This window comes from Corapipo altera, unplaced genomic scaffold (genome assembly GCF_003945725.1).
Source record: "Corapipo altera isolate COAL_440 unplaced genomic scaffold, ASM394572v1 0, whole genome shotgun sequence".
Lineage (NCBI taxonomy): Eukaryota > Metazoa > Chordata > Aves > Passeriformes > Pipridae > Corapipo > Corapipo altera.
The window spans coordinates 15902874-15930468 of NW_020884872.1; the positions used below are offsets into that span (position 1 = coordinate 15902874).

The following is a 27595-nucleotide window of genomic DNA, read 5'->3' on the forward strand; positions in this document are numbered from 1 at the left end:
TATTCTATTCTATTCTATTCTATTCTATTCTATTCTATTCTATTCTATTCTATTCTATCCTAAAGTCTAATTCTAACTCTAATTCTGTTCTGTTCTACCCTACCCTATTCTAAGCTGTTCTTTCTACCAACATGAGACAGAATGGCCACATTTCATGCCTCTAATTTTATACCTAAGCTTCAAATTCGTAATATCTCACAGTCTGACAACTCACAGCATGCAGAAACTATTTAGATAGAGTTGGGAGGTCGTGAGCTGATACAAGGCAGTGCATTGTGCACATGAGGTAATGAACCTATGAAAATAATTCAGGGTCTAGCTAACTCTGGCTGTGTTATTTGGGGTCATTCCCTGCTCTCAAACTACGAAGCTTCTTCAGGTTTTAATGCAACAAAATGACCTCTGTCTTTCCACAATATGTTATACTGGCAAAGTGGCTGCAGCTATGCTGACAGAACTGCATTTTAGCAGTCAGTCTCCTCCTTGCACTCCCATATTCTTCAAAAAGATTATGCTGATAAATGGCAGTAATGGCTTTGGCTGCACAGTTTTATGGGTCAAAGATAACACTCTTTTCAGATCTTTGTCCCATACCTTTGCACAAGCAGAAATGAGTAGTGAAGAAAATGAGCTTGTGTTCATTCAGACTTGTTATGGGCAACACAACCTTTTACATTCAGGCTACATGAAAGAAATTTTAAAGTGTGGGGCACTACAGTTTTTACTCTTGGCTTCATTGACTGCAATTTCCCCACCTTGAGCTTCCCTACTTGACCTACTGAGTAAATGCTTCTTCACAGGAAATAGGAGTTTTCACCCAGCAAAGCTGAAACCCTTTTCATGGGATCACAAGCTCTTCAGGGTTGCTTTGTTTGCCAAATCCTATTCTGATAGCCCACAGACTACAATTTATAACAGAAATAAAGTTTATTGCATCTCTTGGAGGTACCACCAACTGCACAGTGCCTCTGTTTAAACAGCTACCAGAATATGAAGGCAGGGCTCTGCCTGACTCCAAAGAAGTTTCCAGTAATACCATGGAGACTTCACCATGATGCTGGTACAGGAAACAACCTGGGACTCACAGGTTGACTAGGTCATGGAATCACCTTCCTTCAGAGAGGATCAGAGACTGCAGTGAGGCCAACCCAGGGAAGGATGACTGGTTTGGAAAACAAGCAAGGCCGACAGAAAGGATCAGGGCAGAGAAGATGGATTCCTAAAAGTTACCAGTAGGTGTTATGAAGAGACACCATAGAAAATGCAGAAGAAAAACTGCATGAAATTGGAGTTGGATCAGGGGTTGGACTTGATGATCTTGGAGGTCTTTTCCAACCCAATCTATTCTATGATTCTATGATTCTATGAAATGTAAAAATCACACATGTAGTTCAGTAGAAACGCAGTGCAAACTCAGAGAATGGGCCTGGAGTAAACCAGACTCATACATCAGCCAGCCTTTGAATAGGCTAAACACTTTATGATACATTTATGCAGTGATGTACAACTTACAGGCTTATTTATTTTTTAATTTTGCCTCATATGAATAGACACCTGGCACTGCCAAGGCAGAAAGGGACAGTCATATATTGAAATAGAACAACTCAAGACGTAAGATTTTATCAAACCTGGGAGAACCAGTTTCCCCTCAGGTATTTGCTGAACTCCTTCAACATCAAAAGAGTGATAAACTATGAAATGCAGGTTAGGATGTAAGATAGGATAGTCCTGGATTGCTCCAAAGAACCAGAACTGGGCCTTCAATAAGTGCCAGACCTGGGGATCTGAAGACACATTTCCAGGATGAAATGTGGACAGCATCCTTTTCCCAAGGCACTGCTAGACCCAGACTGTAGACACTGATCCCATGATTGAGCCTCTGCTCTGGCAAGTCTTGAAGCTTACAGCAAATCCAAAGGTTTGGACTGGACTATAGCCTTGCAGTTGTGGAGTTGTCTGACACCAACATCACATGTCCATGCAGATTACAGGAAGAGAAAGAAAGCATATTACTGTTTGTGCAAGTTGAATTTGAGGAGTCTGTCATTTAAGCACTGCACACCTTATGTTTAAAAGTCTTTTCAAGGTATTACAGTAATTTTTCTCATATTACAGTTGCAGCATTTCCAATGTACTCTGCCTTCCCAAAATGCTCATTAACCTGGGCCTCCCAAATCACATCTGCTCTTCCTGCCATTCAAACTGTGCTGGTGCAAGTCAAGTCCCTTTCTTACAGATCATGAAATAATATCTTGAGAATAAAATTTAGTCACCAAAAACCTGGGAGGAATTCAGTTCAGCAGGGAAGTAAACCCATTTGTTTTGATGAAACTGACATACCACCAAATCTTTTTTTTTTTAATGTTGTTATATGACACACTCACTGTTTCACAGTTAATTGGAAAAGCCATAAAGTCACAGAATTGTTCTGATCTGTAGTAAAAATACAACCATGTGCTACAATTAAGTTCCTAAACCACTGATGAACAGGCTATAATAATTATTGCAGGCTTGGCTCAGCATTTGGAGTTAGACATTGAAAATAAAAAGGCTTTGGTAGGATGGTGCTGAGAAGGAGTCTGGGACAAATTAAGTGCAAGGGAAAATTGATCCTTCCCTTACCATCCTGCCTTACCACGCTCATATTTGAAGTAGGAAGTCTGGAGCAGAGCTATAGTAAGGTGATAGCATAAAGCACTCACTGGCCTTGCTGCTGGCCAGTGACACAGCAGAAACCCTAGGAGACAGGCATGGGATATCAGCTGGGCCAGGGCAGGCTCAGGGCTGCAGGGTATCAGGAGCACAGTAGGCAAATCCCTTCAAGGTCTGCAAGTGCTACCACAGCACAGGCAGTGGATAACACCTTATCAGCAGGCCACATTATTGAATCGCAATAACTTTCCATAATAACTAATTAATGTTACATACAGATCAGACATTTAAAAGAGAGAAAGTGCTATAGCTTTTCCTTCATCAAACTGCAGCACTGAGGTTGAGTTTTACTCATCTGCTGGACTGGCACAAGAGCCAGTCAACCCTTTGGCAGCTATGGGTTGAATCAAGCTGTCACCTCCCCAGCTCTATGGTGCCATTACTTTTGTGGCCATCCTGCCTGGACAGCAAGCTCTGGTGTATCTGGATATCCCACACTCAACCCTGAGATGTTATCCAGCTCTTGCTCCCCAGTGGGGACCCGTCTCTGCAAAAGGTCTCAGCAGCACCCACCTTGGGCAGGATTCACACCTCCCAGGAAAGCAGTCACTCCTCCCACAAAGGCTCCTTGGCATGCCCAAGACCCTGGGAAACCTCAGGAAAAGTTTATTTTGGAAGGTTCAATAATGTGGCCGTGGTCAGCTCTCTACCCCTCCCACTTTTCTTCTGTACCAACAGGGGGACATATCTGTGTCACTCCATGTCAAGCATGTCGCCTTTTCATTCATAAAAGGCAGCCTGTATCTTTAATCACTTTGCCAGATAATAGGAAAGAAACAAGCACTTGATTGTCTGTGTTATCAGACACTATTGGAAAAGTCTAGATAAGGATGCTGAACAACCTTGCCTTATTAGTATTCCACATGCAAACGCTTCCCCATAATCCAGAGTCATCTGTATCCCGGCAACCCTTTAAATTTCATTCTCACTGAATTGCCAGATCTTTATCAAAATATAATTACAGTCTTAATTTGGATGATAAATTTTGATTGCTTATGCTGTGCCAAAAAAAATAAAAATCGTCAGGTACATGAGAAATGAGGTACAACTGTGAGACATGAATCTGCATATTCTGACATTGGTGCATCACCTTTCCTCTTATCAGAAATTTGTTAGCTAGCAGTGAGGTTAGGTAGGGGTAAATAGGCAGGGACATGAAAAAAAGTCTTCTGATGCCATCAAATGAAATTTGCACTAAAAACAGGGAGGAATTTGAAATCTGCAGTTGCATATGAAGATTATCACTATTACGAAGATTATACACTATTATCATTATGAGATGAATCATATGCAGCACTGCTGTTCAAATCTGGAAGAAAACACTAGTTCTTCCTGAAACACGAAGAGATTGTGCAGAAGTCACCTTTTCTCCCACTGCCTTCTCCTTGCTGCCTTCAATCGCTGGCAGAAAACAGCACAGTGCTTTATAGTTATATCCAGATTACATAGATTTTTCCAAAACAAGTAGCCTAAAAAAAGTATCCCAGAGGACTATAACCACTGCCTGCTCTACCAAGTGAGCCCAAAGGAAAGGAAACAGCCCTGTAAACAAGCCATGGAGGTTACCTAGTTTCTGACTTAACAGACTACAGCAGTCCAAACCTACTTCAGTTTTACCCTGTTGAAATGCCGGGGGAAATATAATTACTCAGATGACAATGGCATAAATGCAATTAGACATTTGACCTTAGTGTTTCTTGGTAACATGCAGAGTTGAACTCATTGCTAAATTTGGGAAGTTCTTCTTTTCCTCCTTTCCCACAAACACATTCACACTGAGCTATTCACGCTTTCTCAGCATCCCTGATAAGGATTCTTTCCTGGGACAGATGTGATCTCATCCCTTGAAAATTATTTCCTTGCCTCCTGTGGGAGCTTTTAGCACCCAGCGTCAGTCCTCTTTATCTACTTCTGTAACTTTGATTACGATGGCATGCACCAGAAAATGCCTCTTTGACACACCTGTTAGCTTGAATTCACTCTCATGGAGTGTATGTTGTCCTCCCCTGAGAAGACCATGAAAGATGAGAACAGCGGAAACAGTAAGTAAATTCTACCACAAAAACATACAGAAGAATTACAATGTAGATTGAAAGTCTTACTGTATCACAGTTACAGCATGAAAAATGTGCTTCCTCGTAAGCAGTGGTCGACTACATCACTCAAGTGAAGTCTGTTTCCCTGATGGTTCACTGCCCCAGCCCTCTCCAAGAGACCACTCCAAACCAAATGCAGTTTTGTTCAGAGCCTGGTGTAAGCAAACACGAAGCTGGTTAAGACATGAAGCTCACTGAAGTCCAGAAAAATGCTGCAACATCTGCAATCATGTCTGTGCACTGGTTCCCATTCCCTAACAATCATGTCCATCCCTGACACATCAGTAGCACTTTTGCTGACAGTTAGCAGTACAAGGTTTTACAGCTGAATGGGCTCAGGCACTGAACCGTTCTTGTCCCTTTGGTGGTAGGAGCTCAATGGGGCTAACTAATATTGCAGTAGAAATGGAGGGCAGGAAGGAACCATAAGAGAATTGTCTGGTCCGTGACTTTTCCAACTCTGAAACACAGCTAAAATTAATAGCAAATTCGGCAGCCATCTCCTGACACAGAAAATGCTTCCTATAGTGAATTTTGACTGATATGTGACTGAACCTGTCCTAAAAATGCCAAAATGCAAAGCCAAGTGTAATTCCACTGCTCTAAAGTGGACTAAGTATTTTTAGTTCACCCCAATTTTATTATTCTTATTAGGTTTTAAAAAGCCTGTAAGAAGGGCATCCTATAAGCTCCATAGGAGCCTGTCCCAGTGCTTTATTCCTCTTTGCACTTGGAGAGGTCTTCCTAACCTTCCCTGCTGCAAAGTCAGCTGGCTCCTAAGGGGGAAAGCTGCAGAAGCGGGCATGCCCTCTGCAGTCACATGCAGCTCCCCTCTTCTTTGAGTATCAGACTCAATCTCTAGTGCCATAAATTTGCAACTTCTCACCTCAGATGAACTGAGCTGAGACAAAAAAGTCTATTGCCATGGCCCAAAAGCCAGAACTAGTTTTCACTCCAGGTAGGGCAGTGGGAATATCTGGGCCCCTAAAAGAGGAGGATGAGTTGCTCCTTACTCCAGATGCACATTTCTTTGCCCTCCTAAAAATGCATTAATTTCCTGCTGGTGAAGGGTGCCATGCTAAAATCACAGGAAAACAAAGTTGCCTATCCACAGCAGCAGATTCAGCCTGGCACTAGAGAGATGGAAAGCTTCCATATGCCATGGTGACTAGTTCAGTACAGCCTGTTAACCATTCCTTCCACCTGCCAGGCACACTGCTCCCACATAAGCACTATCAGTGAAGGCAAGCATACATCTGGATGAAAACAACAGTGATAAGAACATGCCATTTTTAAAGCCTGGCTTTTATCTCTGAGTTACATGTTCCAACACTAAGGCTAATGTTGAGAAGACTGGCAGAAGAGGTTGCCAGATTTACTCTTCCTCTGCACCATGGCATGTTGCAGGGGGAGGAGTTCAAAATGGCCCCTGTGACGGCTGCCAGCATCTTCACAATAGCTAGTAAAAGAGGGGCTTGTTCCTCCCAGCTATTCTTCAGTAAGAGCTTTCTCAAGGGGAGCAATGGATTCCTCAACCCTTCATCAACAGCAGGAACTTCCTGAAGGAACATTTCTTATTCAGAAGGTATCAAAATGTTCCATTTCTATTCAGACTCTTTCATTCTTGAGCCCAGATCTCCCATATTTGAGCTCACAGTTGTCATGACAGACTACCAGAAGGTCTGTGGCTATCACATGCACATCCCAAGTTCCTAGTAAGCAAAATTGTGGTCTGGCTTCTTCAGCTATCTTGAGTGTTTTCCTGGGTGAAAATACAAGCAAGTCTCACCACTGGGAAATGGGAGCCCATACAGAAATATTATAAGCCTTCCATAGCCAATTGGACTCTTGGCATTACACCCTCTGCCTTTGGACCAAGCAGCATCACAACAACCACAAACCCAAACTGTACCAGTGATACCAGTAGCTGAATACTTGAAACTATAAACTGGGAATGCTCTTCACTGACTGCCATTTTGGCTAAGACATTTTACCCTTGACAACCTTATTTATCTAAAAATGGCTTGATTACTTCTGCTGATTCCAGGAACCAGAGACAGAATAACCCTCTGTGGTGCTGACTGTCCACAGTGCAGTCTGGCAGCCCACTGATTTCTATGGAAGACAGCAACAGGGCAAGTGCAGGGGAGGGAGCAGCACGCAAGTGGTTAATGCATGCCATGAAGATCTATACATACATATACTGTCTCATAGAGCCAGAATCTCTTATGTTGACATTTTCCATTCACTTCCACTGGAACTAAAATGCTCATAATAAAAATCTGGCAATCAAAAGCATAGAATTTGTCACCAAAGAAAAATCATTTCTAGCTATATAGTTGACCAGAAGTCTTTCTGTCTCTTACAAGCAACATTAATGCCATACATTATAGCAACAAATGCCAGCCAAGTCTCCTTCTTTCCACCTGTGATTTTAAAAGTACATTTCCCATGCAGAATGCTGTGTGCTTGGCAACCTCTGCATCTCCCCTCCCGATGAGTAGCAGAAATGCTACATGCTAAACTCTCTCATGGATTCCCACATTAGAGAAAAATTCTCAAACTACCCAGGAAAAACTTCAAAAAAGCTGCAAGGTATTTAACAAACCAGAGGCAATAGCAAAAGTCAAACCCTCAAAGCAGAGAGAAAGAGAGAGAGAAAGAAAGAGAAAGAAAAGAAATGCCCTCTGCTTGACCCAAAATAACAGAACAGTTCTGCATAGGAAAGAAAATGAATTACCATTGTGGGGACCCTCAGTCATTTAGAGTCTCCAGTCAAGGCTGAGAGCCATTCTGAGACTGCAGGTTTTCCTCTAACTTCACTCCCCAGCTCTGCAAGGAACCAGTTAAAAATGACATCACTGCTCATACTACCCTCCTCCCCCTCCCCATTCACTTGCTAAAAAAGCTGAGGCTGCTCCTCTCCCCCTGCATTGGCTCCAGATTTGGTCCTCACTTCTCTTCCACAAGTTCTCTGTCTGCAGTTGACTGTGCAGATCATTGTCAGTGCGGGACGGAGGATGAGTTTCTGTGCGCTCTTAGAGCATCCCCACTGGCACCCACTTGAGAAATAAAATAGCCTTTCCATTAAGAAATCAGAAGAGGTCTAACCTTGCGATGTATAATGCATTACACAACCAGCTCTACAGAAGGCAGACAGTCTTCCTCTTTGAAGCAGGAGGGAGAGAGAGACCCCCCAAGGGGTTCTGCATTTTGTCTCATCTTCCTCAGAGGAGAAGACCCTCTCTGTGGTTTGCTGCTGCATCCTCCTTGCATTAGGACTGCAATCTATCTTTTTTTTTATTTCCCTCCCCCCAAGTGTGACATCATCAGACACCAACTCCACTTCTGTAATAAAAAAGGATCCCAAGCAGAGCTACCTGGTACGAGGTCATCTGGAGGACCGAGGCGATGCTGTCTCCTGAACAACTGTCGCTTCTTACAAAATACTATGCTCTTACACAGTGTTATCTGGATTTAATAACCCTGCGCTTGCTGCAGACCAGGAGACCCAGCTGCAGGGTGAGATCAGTCTCGTTTCTATCCCCTCAGGCTCCACCGGCATCACCAGCAAGCAGGTCCCTCTGGAATGCTCCCCTGGTACACACTATTCACCTCTCAACTCCGTTTATTCCCCTCCTCTGACTGCTGGGAAGGATGCTGCAGCAAAATTCCTCGGCCAGCACTCCCATCCGCTACAGAGCAGCCAGGCTGAGAGCACCCAGCACACACGCTTCCCAACACTCCTCCACCCTCCTCAGCCTTATCAGCATCACTGAAGGGGGCCTTCTACAGACACCCCTGCCTGGTGGCTGCAGGAGCCAGCAGCTCCTGGCCAGTCGCAGCGCAGGGCCTGTGCGTTGCCAAGGGCACCCGCCACCTTATTTTCCCTTACCTGCGTTTTCTCTCCTGGGATAGTGCGGGGGCTTGTGCTGTGCCTGACCATCCCCGGGGCAGCCAGTGGGTACCAGAGCGGCTGGGGTGAGCCCCACCGCGGCCGCTGGGGCGAGGGATGGACGGCACCTCTCGAGATCGGCAGCCTTCCCTGCGCGCTCCCATGCTTGCAGCGGCAGCCAGCAGCGGCGGCAGCCACAGCACTGGCAGGAGAGAGGAGTCTGTGTGCACATGCATATGTATAACATATGCCTTCGTGTACCTGTTATATAGACACAGAGCTACATGATGGTATAAACACAGACGTGCGTTTTGGATCTCTTGCTAGCAGCAATGCCGCAGACATATAATATATTTTAAAAAAGTGAAAGGACTGATGGGATATGGAATTTAAAAGACGTGTGGATGTGGGACCTAGGGACATAATGTAGTGATGGACCTGGCAATGGCAGGATTCAGTGGTCAATGATTTGGATTCAATGATCTTAGAGGTCTTTTACAACTTAAAAGATTCCATGATTGTATGATACAACTGTATTAGCAAATGTGCTCAGAGTGGTTTGTGTGCTACCTGTCTACACAGTCTGCACACAAATATAACCCTTGCCGCAGTGTTGATTAGAGATGAGTATCTGACACAGGGCTGTAAAGGCTTCACAAAACTCATGGAAGCTCCTCTAAAAGGTGTAGTGGCATGTCACACGCGTCATGTAATGGTACTTCTTTGTAAGTTAGAAATGTCTTACATGGAGGAAGACTGGAAAAGTCAGCCATGAAACCCCCATCAGCCCTCTGAATTAGGAACATGCTGGTGCATCAGGTCCCAGAGAAAATCCGTGCTAGAGACAGGGAGTCAGTGGGAAGTCAAAAGAAGTCAGTAAAAATCCTGCCTCAGGGTTTATTCATAACTCCCTCCCCCTTATTTTTCAGAGCTGTGTTTTGCATGTGGGCTGGTAACACATTCTTAACACCAGAGCCCTTCTGAATGAGCCAGGGTTAAAAGCCTGACATCTCCTGTCGTCTGGGACAGAACAACTTTACACACTCATCAAAGACAGGATTTCCACTAGAGTCTCCCTCTCCATCTTTTAGCAAGTAGCCATGAAGGTCTTCCTTTCCACAGCCCTGCCAGACTGCACTCATCCTCTCTGGGCATGCAGAAGGCACAGGTCTCTGGCACAGGAAGGTGTGAGCCTAAGACTGAGTAGACACCTGACGACTGGTGGACAGAGGTGTGGGACCATCTTTGGAGCTCTACCAGTGTGAACCTTCAGATATAGAAGAGCATGTCCTCTGCCATCACTCATTGATCAAACCTCAGTTTTCTAACTGCTGTGGTAGGGATATCACAGTTGTTAGCAAAGGGGGATCCTACATACACGTAGCAGCATCAATAACATCTCTGCAGAAACATTAATTATACATCATATAGTAGATTAAAAGACAAAAAAGAAGTGTGACAATTTACCAGATAAATCCCTGTATTTCACTTCCAAATGAAGTGTTTGTTTAACCCAGCTTCCTAAGGAAAAAAGGCAAACTTGCTGCCACCTGTCCCCTGCATCCAATTCCCATAATTTTTTAGTTCCCTGCCCAAATTTGCCAGAATAATTTGATTATGTTCTATTTAATTAAGTACCTACAAATTTAAGGTGAAAAAAAATAAAAAACTTAATCAGTGCCACTCTTATTTAGGACAGCCAGGTAAAATTTCCACTGGGAACTCACTGGCTGACTGGTTCTGTGCTAGTGGTGGTCCCCTTGCCCTGAGAAAGGGGAAGAGTGTCCTCTGGCTTTTCTGAAAAGGTAGAAAGTGTTTCAGAGAGTAAAGAACAAGTCTACAAATCTGCAAGAAGTCCTTACTTTTTCGTTTTCTTTGGTTAATGTGACAATTTTTTTAGTGTTTCTATTTTCCTAAATCTGCTTGTCATGGATCCGCACTTTGGAGCTCAAATGCCAGGGATTTCATCCCCTGAAGAAACCTTTTAACATGCCCTTCTCATTTTACTTTGGTTCTCCTAAGTAATGGCATTGTTTTAATCGGCCAGGAACGTTCATAGACTGCTGGCTGGTTATAACAGTTCCCAGACCTGACAAGTTCCATTCCCATTCCTGGTTGTGAGATGTTTTTTCAGGAAAGTAAACAAACTCATTCCTGTAAGAAAGAACAGGCAAGCAAAATGTGGGATTGGGGGGTGGTGGAAAGAACCCAACAGAAATAAATTAGGGCTGAAACTACATCCAGAGCTCCAAAAACTCCCAAAGAGGCAGAAATTCTTCTAGTCAGAAGAAAGAGAAGCTTGCCTAGCTCTCCCATCATTTTCCCTCCTATTATACTGATATTATCTAACCATTCTACTTGGTGATTGCAGATTGTTTTGAGTATTTGGGTGACTGAGCTGAAGATCAGTGCTCAAATTAATGAGCACCAAGTAGCAGCATTGCCCTAATATATACATATAGCTTGGGGTACCTCCAAAGCAAATGGGGCAGAATATGCTCCATATTATATGAATTGCCTTGGCAAATGCACCTTGTTCAGAATTTCCATTATCTTCTTTAATCTAGTACTATGCCTCCCACAAGCACAGTTCAACAAATGTATTTTATCATATAAATGGGTGTTTCCCATTTTGAGAATCCTTCAGAGATAAGATGAGAGTCCTGGACTACTTTCCTGCTCTGACCAGTCTTTAAATGCAGTGAAGTCTGATAACAGACATGAAGAAGTCAGCAGATGAATGTCACACATCTATATCCTCTGCTATTTTTAACATTACAGAGTGTACTGAAAGGAAGAACGAAAAGTCCTCCTCTTTAATGATGTCCCTGAAATTTTTGAAAAAAATCTAAATTTCAATACTCTTCCATTGCAACCCAAACTATTACAAAGTAAATCAAGGTCATGGCTGTCTGTCACTTTCCCAAATTACTCTTGAGTAAAGACAGCCCTCAGCCAAATAATATCAGTCTAAACAGGAACTCAGCCTCTTCTGTTTCATTATCCCAGAGAGGTTTCAATTTCAAAGCTGACTTGGACCACATAAAAGTTAGCTTTTAAGCAGGAGCAGTATGAATATTTCTCCCTCCCCTCTATTTTACCTTCTCAAGGAAAGAAAGAAGAAAATAAGACCCAGTGCTGGTTCTGCTGACCTGACACAAGAGGAGGAAGCAGAACACCATGGCATTCCTCTGAGAGGAAATCTCAGTGCCATTATTTCATCATCTATTTTCCTTCCTGCTCCACTTGACTGCATGGTATCCTAAAAACAGGCTGCTCCAGCCTACTTCACCCATTTCAGAGGAGCTGGCCATCCTTGGCAGGGGCAGCTCCAAACACCCCACCATTTGGCAACAAGAGGTGACAACTCAACTGACCCTGGAGATCCTTACTGGCATTACCTTTCTTATTCATAAGGTGCAGCTGGAGCAGGTCAAGAGGAGGGCCATGAAGATGATCTGGGGGCTGAAGCACCTCTCCTGTGAGAACAGGCTTAGAGAGTTGGGGTTGTTCAGCCCAGAGAAGAAAGAAAAGGCTCCAGGGAAACCTTCTAGCAACCTTCCAGTACCTAAAGGGGGTGTACAAGAAAGCAGGAGAGGCACTTTTTCCAAGGGCATGTAGTGACAAGACAAGGGGGAATGTCTTTAAACTGTAAGAGGGCAGGTTCAGATTAGAAATTATTTACTATGAGGGTGATGAGGTACTGGAACAGGTTGCCCAGAGAGGTTGTGGATGTGCCATCTCTGGAAGCCTTCAAGGCCAGATTGGATGGGGCTTTGAGCAATGCGGTGTAGTGGAAGGTGTCCCTGCCCATGGTAGGGGAGTTGGAATTGGATGACCTTTAAGATCCCTTCCAGCCCAGAACATCTTTTGTTTCTATGATGATTCTATGAAATGTGAGAAATGGAGAAAAAAAGGAGGAAGGAAAGAGAAATTTGGAAGGGAAAGACAAGAAAGGTACATTGCTTCCCATATACCTGCCATACATTTCAAATGGCAGACATACACTGGGCACATGATGCAGCTTGCGTGTTTATCATGTCACTTTTGCTGCACTTAATTCACCACAGCTGGGTTTCATGTCCTCAGCAGGCAGTGACCTCAATGACAGTCATATGCCAAATTCCAGCCTCGAAGTCTTCATGCCAGGCTGCTTGTAATGGCTGGTTTTGACTCTAACATTCACCTTTCATGCTTTAAAACTCTTAAGGGAATAGCTCTAGCATGGGTATTCCCTTTTTCTTTTACTTGCCTGCCTGAAAGGCTGGGCTGCACTGCTGGTCTGTCCCTGTTTTGGCCTTGACAGACAAACCAAGGGCACTGCAGCCCTTTGACAAAATCTGGAAACAGAAGCAGGACAAGGGAGGGCCTATCTTGCACTTCCCAGTTCCTCTTAACCCCAGCTTTTCCTGCCTGTTACTGCACATACTGGTCCATGCTGTGCTGCACACTGGGGCTATGAAGTCAATGTTGTAAATTTAAGTAGCTCTTGGCACCAGAAAAGGAGATGCAAACTGGGGAGAAAGAGCACTAAAAAATAATTATACAATAAAAAATAATTATACTCTGATACAGAAAATTGAGTATATTTTGGATGTGCAGGGCTGAACATTTTGGAGGAGGCAGAAGGGGAAGCATCAGAGTTGGAGCAGTGGGGAGGGACAATGAAAGGCAGCAAACACACTTCAAGGTAATAATATCATCCCGAAAGCCTTTCATTTGCAGTAACTGTACTCTGGGCTGGTTTTCTAGCTGCCACCCACGTGCAATGTGCATTGCTTTATCACAAGCAACGTAGAACATATTGCAGATGCTCATAGCAATGGACAATAAAAAAAGTAAAGTTAAAAAAAAGCCCCATCCAGTCTGGCCTTGAATGCTTCCAGGGATGTGGAGTCCACAGTTTCACTGCAGCTGTAGCAACAAAGCATTTTGGAGCTAACATTGGAAAAGCTTCCACAGCTGTGTCAGAAGATTTAAAAAAATTCCCTGGTGCTCCTTAGGCCAGTTTGGCTGCTCCAACCTGTTATGACATGCTCACCTGAGGGAGAAAGCGGACCCTTTCTCTATACACTGCCATCCAAGCATGGGGGAATTCCATGGCAGCAGCACCATGACAGCCAGTGTCTTTTTCTCACTGCAGCGAGAAGTCTTCCTGGCCCCATTCCTCTGTGCCTCCAGGCTACCTGGGTACACAGCCCTTGGGTGGCTAATGAGAAATGACTCTCCACTCTGCCCCAGGCTGCCTAGACACACTGGAACCAGGGGACAGGTCCCAGGTAAAGGCCACCAGAGCTACATCTGCTTGCAACTTGTTTATGACAGAGCAGGTCCTAAACATGCAGTATGTAGCTACCAATTATCAAAGTGCTTGCTGGTAAAGATTATTACAGGTTTCTGCTCTTTCTATTGTGATTACAGGGTGCTGCTCAGCCACATACACACCCCATACAAGCACCTTTTAGCCTCATTTCCTACAGAAACAAGTGGGATGGAGTTACACCACCTGCTTAGTGCATGGCTGTACCTTCCTCTACCGCCAGCCACCATGGCCCCCCTGGCCAACCCGGGCCAGATCCACACAGTGTAAGTGACACCAGGGTGCAAAATAACAATTCAGAACATTTATTTTTCTCACAGCTTGAAGAAAGTATGGGATTTTCCACGTCACCCTTACCTGGGATAAAATATTCCCCCACGTCTGCAGCAGTGCAGTGACTGTAACGCTTAACCAGGAGGACAGGAGACACAGACGCAACTTTCCTCTCCTCAGAGGGATATGAAGCTGTATTTTCTACCAATGAGAACAGTGTCACCCACTGTGCAATACAGTATTGTGGCACTGGTCTTCAATACTGATCCTGGTTTGGAGTTTCATAAACAAAGAAGAGGAAGCAAAACTTTCTACTCATCAGGACATAAAGATTCTTCCTTCTAGATTAACTAATACATCAAACTGTGAAATAGAACTTGGATTGCCATGGAACCAAAAAATAAAATCTTGAACTGAATTTTGGGTCCTGTCCTGGGTGACACAGAAACTTCTTAACTGTTTGCTATTCCCACTATCCCCTATGCTGCCCTGGAGTGACAGGGTGTGCAACCCATGCTTTGGGAGAATTAGGATGTGGTTTACAAGTCTCATAATGATAAAATATATTGGACAAGTATCAATATATTTGTCTGGTCTTTTGTCTCCAAAAGCAGAATGAAAATGTTTTTAAATAGGAATAGGAATTGTATTAGTATAAATATGTAACTTTCACTCTCAACTCAATAATTAAGAGATTTGTATATGTGGCTCCATCCATTTCTACGTAATCCAATAGTGCCTCAGCTGCTATGCTATTTGGATGCCAGCTGTAAAATAAGAATTGCAGAAAAGGATCCTCCCACTGACACTTCTTTTGCCCAATAGTGCACCACTCCCTTCATTTGTCTGAAGCCTTTGCTTAGCCACAGGTGACAGTGCCAGGGCTCTTAGAAGAACTGAGCCCTGAGTTACACGAGCTTTATATTGTAACTATATTACGTTTATTGTCTCTCATTAGTGTTTCCATCCTTCCTGATCCTTTTTCACAAGATTTTCTTCTTGTTTATTTCAGAAGAACTACTGACTGTGTCATAAATATTGATGTTTGATTTAATGTATTTTGCTTTTAGCCTAGCAACTCTATATTTCTGCTTGCCAGGACTTTGCTTTTCAGACAGCTAGACACAGTTGTTATAATACAGACTAATAACTGCTGGAAAAGGCTGCAAGGTTTTGTAATGCAAATAGAAATATAAGTCACATTCAAGTAACCCAGTGCCTAAAATAGCAACCATGTCATTGTCCTAGCACAACTGGTATCTGAAAAGCCCGCAAACCATCCAGCAAGAACTGCCCTATTCTGACCTATTAAAACACGGCAGAACTGCAACAATCTCATAGTATTCACTGTGCACTTTACAGCAAGCTCTACCCATAAACCCAAATAACAACCTAGGGAACTATCACTCTGTACTGACTGCATTGGTACAAATCATTATTACTTACCTAATAATTATCACTTGATGGAAAAGAGTTGAGGAATGTAATTTTCAGTGCTTTACTTTCAGCGCTGCCTTCTTGCTTTGATATTGAGTTAAACCCTGAAGATATATCTGCTGAATTTTACTGACAAATTACATTCATCATCTATTTGCCTGTCTTGTCAAGAATCTGAGATGTAATACATATTAAGATACTACACATGAATTTCCTGTTAGAGCACTTAGCACATACTGTGCTTGATTTCCAAAATCCAAAACAAGACATTTAGTGACCCCCAGGGAGCAGCCAAGCTACAGGATTAGTGACCTCTATAAGCAGTGGCCACAAAACCAAGAATCCAATGGGTATTATCCCCAAGTGGGCTTGCCATCTGCTGCTCCAGGAGAACCACCCCAATTCCTTTCAACACACACCCAATTTAAGACAATCATGAGAATTCTATACTTATTCCTCCATATCTGTGTGCTTCATCCATCAGCTGTGGAGGAACAGACCATCATTTGCTCTTTGACCAGAAAAAACACCAGCACATGGTGGCAGGGCTGAGGCATCCATCTGGAGCTTATGGCTCTGCTGCAGAGGGTGGCCAAGGAGGTGGCAGGTGGAGCAGGGATGGACATAGTCATGGCAAAGGTAGGGAGAAATGAGCCTGGAAAGGATACGTGTGACCCTGTGTTTCTCAGTCTTATTGCAGTTGGCTACGTGTCTCTAAAAGCTGTGTCTGCTACTGAAATTTTCCCTCAAGACTGAAAATGGGAGGAAGAAAGCATCTGAGCATGTGCCTTTGATTGAGGGACACGGCATCTCTTCTTAAAAACTTTGACTATCCACTGCTTTTAGCTAAAAAATAGCTAAAAAACTCAGTGTCTGTTCTTGCCTTGGTGACAGTGTGATGGGAGAATAGTTGTATTTTATCCCTGTCTTCATTGCTGCAGTGGGAAAATGAAGAGAGGGGTACACGTAATCAAATGGGAGACAGAAATGAGTTGAACTGATTCCACGTGCTGCCTGTGTCGGCCACAGACAGCTCAGAGAAGGGAGGAAAAGTAGAAAACCTTGAGCCTTCATGTCCTGGAAAAAAATGACCATTTATTTTAGAGAGAAGCAGCCTTCATAGGAAAGGGAGGCCACAGTGATTACCTCTAGCTGGAAAGAGTCCAGTGGTGAAATCCTGTCCCAGACAGAGCCAATAGTAAGATGCCCAGCAAGACCAAGGCTGTGGACACCCCAAATGCCTTCTACATGTCAAACATTTAAATTGATGCTAAAAATGCTTAGTCTGAATGACAGGAACCTATTTGGGCAGGCTGGTGACTGAAGTAGATGTGTGCAGCAGCAGTGACAGGGCTGCAGTGAGCAGCGATGATAATCCTCTTTGTGGATCAATCTTCAAAAAGCCAAAAAAAAATATGTTTTCACAGAGCTATGTGACACCATGACAACATGGAAGGGAATGTCACTGTGCAACTATTTTCCCTGAGTTTCATTAGATAGCCTTGAATTTTGTGGAAATATTGACAGGCCAAGGGAAAATCCCAGGTGCCATTTAATTTTGACAGATGGAAAAAATAATGCCTTGTACAAAGCATGATAGCTTGATGGTCTGCTTTGTCCCTTTTCATCAAGGACCAGCTCCCAGGGGCAGAAGCCTGGATAAAGCACATGTCAAATACAAGGAACCAGAATGGCAGAGAGATTTTATGATTAAATATGCACAAGGGAGAGTGGAAGTGGGGGGAGGGAAGGATGCACATACAGTATATGAAGTAAATGGTGCAGAAGAGACGGATACGGCAATACAGAACTGCCTGATGTGAAACTGAAACCCAGGCTGTCGGGGAGGCATGACCTACCTCATTTACTCACCACAGTCTACAACTGGAAGTCATCCCAACAATTTATCTCAACTCATTACTCAACCACTTTGTTATTTGATAGGAAAATAGCTTTTCCCTGCTAGCATGTGTGAGACCTGGCTAAGCTATTCATAGTAAATCTGGGACTAATTTTATTAGAGCCCTTTCTTGGTTGTTGCACTCTTTTTGAAAAAATATTGTGCCAACAGCTACACAGACAGTATTATTTCATAGAGACCTAGTGCCTTTTTCATTTGATATTGACAACAGTGACTGAAGTTGGTTAGACAAATGTGGTTAGGCTTTGCTGTTTGTAAATGAGAAGTGCTGCCGACTGCCTACTTGCTTGCCTGTTTCTACACTTCCTCCATTTGCAAACAGCCCTGTGTGCAGCCACTCTGGCTGACTTAACATGGGCTAACACAGGCCCTGGGCCAGAGCCCCGCCAAGCTGAGCCAGTCTTTGGCAATGCTGCTCCAGCTGCCTTATTCTATCTACTGTGCAAAGTTATTGCACAGCATCCACAAGGTAGGAACACAAGGTACCATGAATGGGAATTAGAAAAGGTAAAATCATTTCTCTTTGACAGCATTTAAAATCTGCTTCCCCAGCCCTTTGAAATATGCTTCTCACCAGAGCTCCCTGTTCAAACAAAACTAGTGCACTGTACAGTGGATTGGTCACAGGCATCTTTGTTCTGCACCCACACAAAATTAGAAGTGACACTTTACTTCCATTGCAGGCCAGACATCAAGCAGAGTCGTGTCCCCAGTTATAGTTTATTTAAAGCCATAGATGGCTTTTTAGGCATCAAAGAGAAAGGGGTCTAGGAGGGGGATGCTGCTCAGGGGAAGACTGGGAGCAAACCAGTACAATTTAGTCATACGTGTCTTTGACTGCTCCATGTTTGCTTTTTAAATTGCTGAAATGTAATGTGGCAATGAAGTTACATGAAGTACAAGACACTGAGTAGTGGGCTATGAAGCTTTTTCAGTTTGTTAGTATTTTAGCTCTGCCGTACCTGTTGCAAAGGTAAGGGATTAGACCGGTGTAAATCAGTGCTGTTCCATGAAGGACAGCCACAGCAGGAAGCCAGGCTAAAGGCTCAGAGGGCTTCACAAGCTGAGAGTACAAAGCACCATTGGGATACAAAGCACGCTGTCAGCATCCAAGCCATGGGACAGGATGTTTGGAAAGGGCACGTAGTTTTTTTATCATAACTTGGACTCTCTTTCAGAGGAATCCCATTTAAACCAGAAACAGGGCTTTGCACACAGTCAGGCTCTCCAGCAGCTCACCTCTTCCTAGATCAGTGCATCTGTGTTACAACCAGCTGGATGCCCCAGCCCTCTGGGGTAGCTGGGTTTCAAGTTTACAAGTATCACAAATGAGTTCATTTCCCCTCATTAACTTTCACAAGTAGTTGCTGCTCCTCTGAACTTTGCATTTCTCTGCCCCTAGGTCCCTCAGGAATCTGAGGCTGAAAAAGCCCTTCTCGACAGGAGAGATTTCGGACAGCTGCCCAGATGAGGAGAATGAAGGGGGCCTCATTAGCCCAGACACAGCACTCACAAAATGGATGGGGAGCGGGATTAAATCAAAGGAGAAACTTATAAAGCAGAAATCTGAGCAGCTTCACTTTTTTTCAGATAGTTGTTTTCACCAGGTTTCTTATTCAATACAAGCCTCATCCAAAGTAGTATGACAAACTGTTGAGCTCATGCTTCCAAATTCAGTTTATTCCTCTCTCTCCATCCCAGACCTCTAATTTTCTTACTTCTCTCAGTGGCCCACTAATTTCTCAAACCAACAGGTGAGATCCCAGGCTCTCCTTACTGTCAGCTATTTCTCTAAATATGCAGCATGGCAATCTTTGAGACCCCAGAAAGCCCTGCACTAAACGGCTGGTTTGAAAACCTTACTGCACCCACTGCATGCCAGAGGAACTTATGGACTGTCTTACTGGCACTTCCATCAGGTCTTCTGTCACACATGAGGCTGCTTTCCTAAACCCCACCTCCCCATGTATTTTATTTCAATCAGGGATTTCTCTTCCGCCTTTTCTGTCTCCTATGATTTTCATACTGAAGGCTCACATGAACGTTTTCTTGAATAGCAGAACAAACAACCCAAAGCAGCCCACACAGTTAGGGTGAGACTCGGCACACGGATATTAAAACAGTATGTGCATTTTCCTCCAAAACCCAGCACTGAAGACATAATAGCATTGCGGGGGGAAACAATACAGAAAGCATAATAAGGTTAGGTGAAAAGACTTTGACTTCTTCCCTGTACACGACACACACTGTGAAGAAGTGTTTGTTATCCACTGCAAAAGTTTAATGACCCTTGGCTAGTCAAATTATTAAAAAATGAGGAAAAGAAAAAAAGAAAGAAATCCAACCAAACCCACTACGTGGATATATTCATTCTTGAGAGAGGGTAAATTCCAGTGATGAAAATGGTGGATAGCCTATGAAGAGGTCTGGGCTTGGGTCCTAGTTATCACAGAGGCTTTATATATGATCTTGAGCAAACCACTTAGGGTGGGATTCAGTTGCTTCAACAAAAGTGTCCGGTACCATTTGAGATGCCCTAGGTTATCCAACACATCTTTACAGGGCTGGCTGGTTGACACAAAATAGGACCCTAGGGTAGCAGCCAGAGGCCAGCAAGGATTTAGACACCTATACCTTACCCTGTGCTGTGTTTTGAGTGTCTGTTATAGATACCTCATGCAGCCTTCAAAGCCTAGCAGCTTCTAAGCTGAAGTGCCCATTACCCGCCTCTCCTGAACCCTCCAGCCAGGCTCTGCACTCCCAGACCCAGGGTACTGCTCCCAACAGGCTGTGCTTTCACTGGAGGGCAGCTGGCAGGAAACATCCTACACACCACAGCCCAAAGCCAGGGACTGCAGGCAGTAGGATTCCCTCTCCCCCAAGGGCAGTGCTGCCCACAGGGTTTGCCCAGGGATCTCACTAGCACTGGAATCACTGTACTGCCAAATTCACCTTGGTCTCCTAGTCTGTCCTGTACAATACCCCTGCAGAGGTCCATGGACCACTGTATTTCATCCAGTGCATTAATCCCTCGTGACAGAAAGGGCCTCCAGACTGCCCAACACACTCAGCAAAGTTGGCATGTCTGTTCCTGGGTATCTTTACAATGTTGGGCATATCTCCTCCCAAAATATCAAGCCCTCATTCCTTTAGCAGTTTTCCAAACTCAGCAAGGCACACATGCATGGGTGCCACCAGTCCACTAGACATCTTGAGCATCAGTACCTTTGCTTCTCTGTGTGGTCAGGACCTGCTATCATCTCCAGCCATGGGCTGGCTAACTTTGTATTCTCTGAACCAGCTTTACAGTACAATCACATTTCAAAAATTTATCACCCAAGCCCAAACTGCCAGTGAGTCTGTCAGAGACAGAAAACTTTGGCAGCTGGGTTGTTGGTGGCCAGAGGCCATTCCCAGTGAGTATAACATAGACAGGGCATGGGCTCTCACAGTGATTTACTGTGCACTCAAGACATAAATCACCATCGCTTCCTGACTACTTGTGGATGTAATCATGTAAGAGGGGGAATGAAGCATTTCCACTGAGTCTTCTTTTCTCCCAGTTTGCAAAAACATTCATTTCCTCCATCTTATCCATGTCTGACATCTGCACTTGTGCTGTTGAGAAATTGCAGCTGGGTTTCAGAGTCCAGCTCAAGCCAGGGTGATTCCTGCACATCTCTCCACTTTTGTGCTTCTGCCTTACCATGAGATCATGGATACCATGTCCTTTTCTGAAAGCTTTGCAGGGGTTAAGAACATACGCGCAAGTACTTGGGACATCTGTCCACAGCTACCTCTTCCCAGGTCTGATGCCACTACTGTCCACACTTCAGCCTCAGGTTTGTGCCAATCTGTGCATCCCTGCTTTAAGTGAGTGAAGGCTTTCCCAAATTAGGGGCTATATGAGGCATCCAAAGACCAGATACAAAGTTTCTGACAGGGGAGAAGATGACTCCATTCTTCATTTACTGCTTGGTTATGAGAGTGAGCACAGATCTGCTGGGGGTAACACTGAGAGCATATCTAGTACTCACTGGCTGGGATGCCCCAAGCCACAAGCACCAGGACAGGCACCTGGCTTCCTATTCTGCCACCTAGCATTAAGAAAGCTCCAGAGGCCATTGGGTAAGGGATGAGGAAACTGCCCCAAAGCCCCAAGAGTAAGAGGACTGCAGCTTGGGCTTCTCCAACACAAGGAGGGCTGTAGAGACCTTCTTCCACGCTTACCTTCTTCCTGGACACCAGCAGAGCAAAGTGTTCATTCCTTCATCCTGCCCATGCCCTGCCCAGAGTTCCACAGGCAGCACAACTGCTGCCCTGCTACCCTGACTGCATAAACACAAAACTCACCATTACACCAGCTGCTACTAGATCCCTGCTATCTCAAAACGACCAGCATAATTGGCAACAGCAGAGTAAAGTATCAAATCAACTGTGTTTTTGAGGAACTTCATAAGAGGCCAACAAAAGCAAGGACTTTCAGAGCTCTCTGCTACGCATAGCAAGAGGTCTCAGTGGAGCATCAGATGACGAGGAACAGATTGGCTGCATTACACAGTCATGTCAAAGGGCTGTGCCAGAGCTTTAGTGGACATCAAGCCTGAATTTCTTTGCACTTGCTGGCTTAAGCCAGACAGAGGCCTGCAGACTTGTGTTTCATATTGTGCCTATCTTCTTTCTTCATTTCATTGATCAAAGTCTGATAGCTCTCTCACATATCTTACTCCAGACTGGCCCCACCACTTTTGCCGTGGGGATGACTTTCGCACAATTACTGGAGGAGTAAGGGATCTCTTATGATTAAGGGATGGTCCACAGATCAAATTCCACCAATTAACATAAAGATGCGTTCTTAAATGGTTGGTAGTCATGTTAAACTGGGATGCAGTTCTTGTTTGGTTTGGAGCAAACCAATTTCAAATGCCTTTTTTAATATGGGGAATTTGATGAGCACATGGTATTTCTTTCTGGCCACTTTGTGTAACTTCCCATGAGGATTGTCGACTCCATAACAAAAGTAGATTTATCTAAGAAGCACCATGTTAACAAGTTCTAAAATCACTATTTTTTCTGGAAGACAGTTCACAACAGCAGGTACTCCAGAGGAGCTATTGTCAAAATGTGGCTGTTTGCTACACATCAGCTCCACTTCCCCAGGAGAATTGAACCTATCCCATTCCTGCTGAACCCAAAAATGAGCTGCTAAAGGAAAATAGGAAAGTTTGTCTGTCCCAGGGTCTGCATCCCTTTAACTTAATTGTTTTATACTTAAACCTTTATTTAGCTGAGAATGTATTTTTGACATATACAAAGAGTTTGAATTGAGCTCAGTTGAATGAAAACAGTCCCTATTATACAAAACAAAACCAGCTTCACAGGCTGTTTCCAGTTAAGGGCACACCCACAATGGGCTTGTAATAACTTAGCAAGTAATATCTGCAGAGACGCTCCAGTGTGTACACTACCATACAAATACTCATCCGTATCATAATTAGTGACATCTATAACTCAGTGAATTGATGGACAGTAAATTCCACCTGAATATGAGGAAGAACTTTACTGTGCAGGCGACCACACACTGAAACAGACTCCCCAGTGAGGTTGTGGAGTCTCCTTCACTGGAGCTATTCAAGAACTGTCTGGACATTATTCTGTTCAATGTGCTCTAGGATGACACTGCTTGAGCAGGGAAGTTGCACCAGATGACCCACTGTGGTTTCTTCCAACCTGACCCATTCTGTGATTCTGTGACACCCACTAAAAGAGGAAAGTTTTAAGTTGATGTAAATGGAAACCACTGAACACAGAGATGGGGGGAGGTAGCTTTGCTGATCGGGGGGGGGAACCTAGTCATTTACCATAAATAGACTGTATCTCAATCTGCCCAAATCCTTTTTTTCCTTGGTCTAAGAGAGTGAGACATGCTTAAGTTGTTTATTCCAGGTCTGTAGAGTACCTGGATGTTGCTGGCAGATGGTGCACACAGTTACACCAACAGACCAGAGACATTGCTCTCACAACACAAACCCATTAATAACAGCAGGAAATCTGGAACAGGACATTGCATTCTTGAACCACAGGATGTCGCTCTGTTTTGAGAACTTGTATCATGATGCCAAATTGTTGAAGGCATAGCTAGAAAGTACTTATTTGCTTTTAATTCTTAATAGAGGACCCAAATATTCAGGAGAGGGAGGAATGGGATGGTGTGAAGGAAGGCATCCACAAAGCTCGATGATTTTTATAAGGTTTCGTTTGCACAAAGCAAGCACTCTCATAAACCTGTCAAGGAGAAGTTCTGTATGGACTTCAGTGAAATGTTGCAGAGTGCCACTGGGAGGTGTCACTATATAGCAATAGCATCAGGCCAAAAAAAGAGCTCTGCTGAATAGAGCACAAGGCACATGCGTTATTTCCAGGAGGACTTTAAAAATGGGGGGTGTGGGTGTGGTGGGGATTAAGTCATTAACACTTGGATGCCTGACATTTTTATCACTGAGTGCCATCCACCCACAGTGTTTTAAAATTGCCAACCCTGGCCACAGAGTTAAGTGATTACATGTTACTGACCTCCCCTGCAATCCATCAGCATTTGCTAGTAATACAGTCTCACGTGCATGCACACACACAGCCCCCAAAGGCTTACACATTAGCGTAATCTTTACCAGGCATCAATAGATTTGACACTAACGAGGCTTAACAACAAAACCAAACCCTATCCTACCGACCCTTCAAGTCATGGAAAAAAGTGCTGAAAGAGCTAACTGCAGAGCTAAACACATCAAGCCTCACCCTGCTACTTCCACTCTAACCCTCTCCTCTATCATCTCCCTCCCTCCAAGCATTTACTTGTATCTCCCTTATTTAACTGATCATGCATCTGATGCAAAAAAAAAAAAGTTTGACTGAATCTGCATTTTGCCTGGAGTCTTATTCATTTATTTATTTAATTTGGTGTTTCATTTGGGAAAAAAAAAAATCCTGCCCAGTCTGCAATTTTTTTTTTTTTTCTGCAAGGAACAGACAAATAGAGCTATTTCTCCACAGTAGCAGAACCAAACAAATCAGAAAGAGTTTACAGCAGATTTTATCACTAAACCAATTAGGCGATATTGGTGCTGTCATTTAAAAAAAAATGACAGAGACCCCCAGCAAAAATAAGCACAAGTGCTATCAGGTGCCCCTGAAGGCTGGCTGAATTTCAGATGATATTACACAAAGACCAGTCTCATCTTCTTCACCATCCCATGAAGCTCTCTGGAGTGGGTGAGTGGTGCTTGCTGAAGGGCTGACACCCACCACTGACCACCAGTCCTGGGTAGGAGGCTCAGGGCCGGCGCCAAGCCCGGTAGTGCCCAAGCTCCCTGTTCCTGCCCCGCAGCCCTCGCTGGCCCTTGGGGTGCTCTGGGTACTTAATGGGTTCTCCACTAAGTCTCAGATGAAAAATAAAATAATAAAATTAAATACTCGAGTAGGTTTGCCAGCTCGAAGAAGACGAGGAAAAACACTGAGAAGCCTGAACACTCTGTAAATCAGGTTTGATAAGAAGTACATATTAGTGGAAGTTTTACTGCATTCTTTGGCTGTGGGAATGGAAAAAAAGGAAAGGGAGGAGGCATCTATAAAACGAGATGCGACTCTGAGCAGGACAGCAAGTTCTGCAGAGCTCCGCAGGGGTTTGGGGAAAGTATCCTCATCTTTCCTCCTCCCGTGGCGCCCTGAGGAGACCGCGGCAGGGAAAGGGCGGCTCTGCTTGCGGCTCCGCCTGTCGGCAAAATGCCCCCTATGCCCAGGACGTTCCTCTGTCCCTCGTGGCACCCATCGAGCCCCGGCCACGCCGGGGGAGGAAGGGGCGAAGTGAAGCAGCCGGCACGCAGATGGCCCGGCCCGGGGCTCCGACCGCCTAATCCCCCATCGACCCCGTCCCCGCCCGGAGTGGGGAGCAGTAATCCCCCCCTCCCGTCCTCTGTGCCGGGGTTAACTCTTTCCTGCCCCGCAGCAGCTCAGCTTTCTCACTTGGCTTCTGCGCCGGCTAAAGCAAAGACATGGGGAAACATTCCTGCCGTGGCTGGGAGAGGAGGGAGAAAAAAAAAGAGGAAAACCACAAGTGATAAAATTTGCAAGGAAGCAAAAGGAAAAAAGCCCTCAGATGTGATTAAACCAACCATTTCTAGGCCTCATGCCCCCAGCATCTTGTCCTTCCCCAGCCCGGTGACTGTGACTTCCTGGGCATCGGGCAGATCCCAGCGACAGACGAGACCAGCTGCGCCCCTGGCTGGGACAAGGCCAGGACAGAACATGGTCACACCTTGCACTGTGCTTACAAGCCTCGGCATTGCCATGCCAGAAACACAAACTGCAGCAGAGAGGCAACCAAACAGTGCCCCTCTGTAATACTTCTTCAGGCTTCCTGGGAATTGTCAGCTGCGTACTTCCAGCCTCTCAGTTTCCAATCCCTGTGTCTGGATGTGATGCTGTGCAGAACTGCAAGGAGGACAAAGTCATTTTCAGCTAAGGACCAGTCCCTACCACAAACCCAGTGTCTGTTCAACAGGCCGCTCTATCATGTAATGACACCTCCAATGTTATTATCACAGTGCGGCAGAGAGATATTCTCTGGCAGCATTCCTATTTTCATTTTCTGTGGGTCTCCATTTCTTCTCTTAAAAGTATTTTTTAAAAAAAAAAAAAAAAAAAAAAAAAAGCCCAAACTGCCTCTTTTGGTACACTGCATTTGATGAGGGATAATGGTATCCAGGTTATGAAACATTGAAACCAAAAAGAGAGAAAAGGCAGGAAAAGAGATTTAGAGAGAGATTTCAAAGATTTAAAAATAACAACGATGATGGTAAAATGAGAAATTTTCTTCTCCACCAGGGGAACCAGAAAGACTGTGATTATTACTCGAGCTCCCCTGGTCAGGTTACCCACCTCAGCGATTACATGAAGAGCTGAGCGATGCAGCTTGAGTTCAGAAGGGGAGCTGAAGCATAGCAGAGGCTCTTTGATGCATTAAGACAGCCCAAGTCAACAGCAGGTCTGGCTGTAAGGGAGGCAGCAGTCTTGGAGATCGTGACCTACATAGAGGCTTCAGCCTCCCAAGCAGCAGTGAGGGGAATCAGCAGCTTATGCAGCCACGGATGTTTCCTAAAATACTTATAATTGTGATACTTACTGGCTGCTCCATCCCCTCCCTTTGTGTGTAAGTCCTGGCATCAAGAGGAAGCAGACAGAAAAACAGATCAAGCATTTCTACAGGGTTTTATTGAGATATGACTTATGAATGAGTATTTTCATTAATTAAAAAAAGGACAAAAGGTAAATTAATCCATACATTTATTCAAATCCCATGTTCTGATACCAAGTCTGTCACAAAGCAGTGTTTCCTTCCCAAAGCCAGCAATTCTTCCATAAAAAAATCCTCACAAATGGAAGGAAGAGGTTCTTTACATTTTATTTTCTCTAGGAAGTAATAATAATTTTTAAAGGGGTGATATACCTCCAGCCCTGTTTTTCCCTTAAAATGACCCCAAGCTGCACAGGAAAAATATTTGCTCTCAGTGCTTGAACAAACCTCAGTGAATTAAGTTTTTGTTGTTAATGGCAAGGCTGCTGTTTATCTGCAGAGAATCAAACCAGATGTGGAAAATAACTGAGGGTTTAGTGGCTCAGCAGCTCGCCCTTCAACCTCGGGTAGGAAGCCCACTGCCTAGACCTGGTCAAGGTTGCAAACAGCCCTAAAGCCTTGGAGATATCTGTGTTTGCCTGCCATGGCCACCAGTGCATAGCTGGTTCCCAGTGGGGACTGGGGGTGAGAAGTGGGAGCCTGGATAGGCTCCAGAGGCAGAGCTGGGTGCTTTTGCACCTCCGTGCCCTCCGCAGGGAAACTTTCACACAGTGCAGCCAGCTTTGAGCTTGTAACATTATTGAGGGCTACC

At 44.4% G+C, this 27595-nt stretch overlaps 1 protein-coding gene across 3 annotated transcripts in view; it reads right to left on the minus strand.

Annotated features, from left to right (window-relative positions):
* NHS (NHS actin remodeling regulator) overlaps positions 1-27595 on the minus strand; it is a 257519-nt gene that overhangs the window by 43184 nt on the left and 186740 nt on the right. Inside the window, exon 1 of one of the 3 annotated variants that reach the window (XM_027638163.1) lies at positions 7549-7644. The exons of the other annotated variants lie outside the window; for them this stretch is intronic. Within the exon in view, the coding sequence (XP_027493964.1) occupies positions 7549-7570 (22 nt within the window). The 5' untranslated portion in view covers positions 7571-7644. Of the gene's footprint in view, positions 1-7548; positions 7645-27595 lie in introns of those variants that run through there. 3 annotated transcript variants of the gene reach the window in all.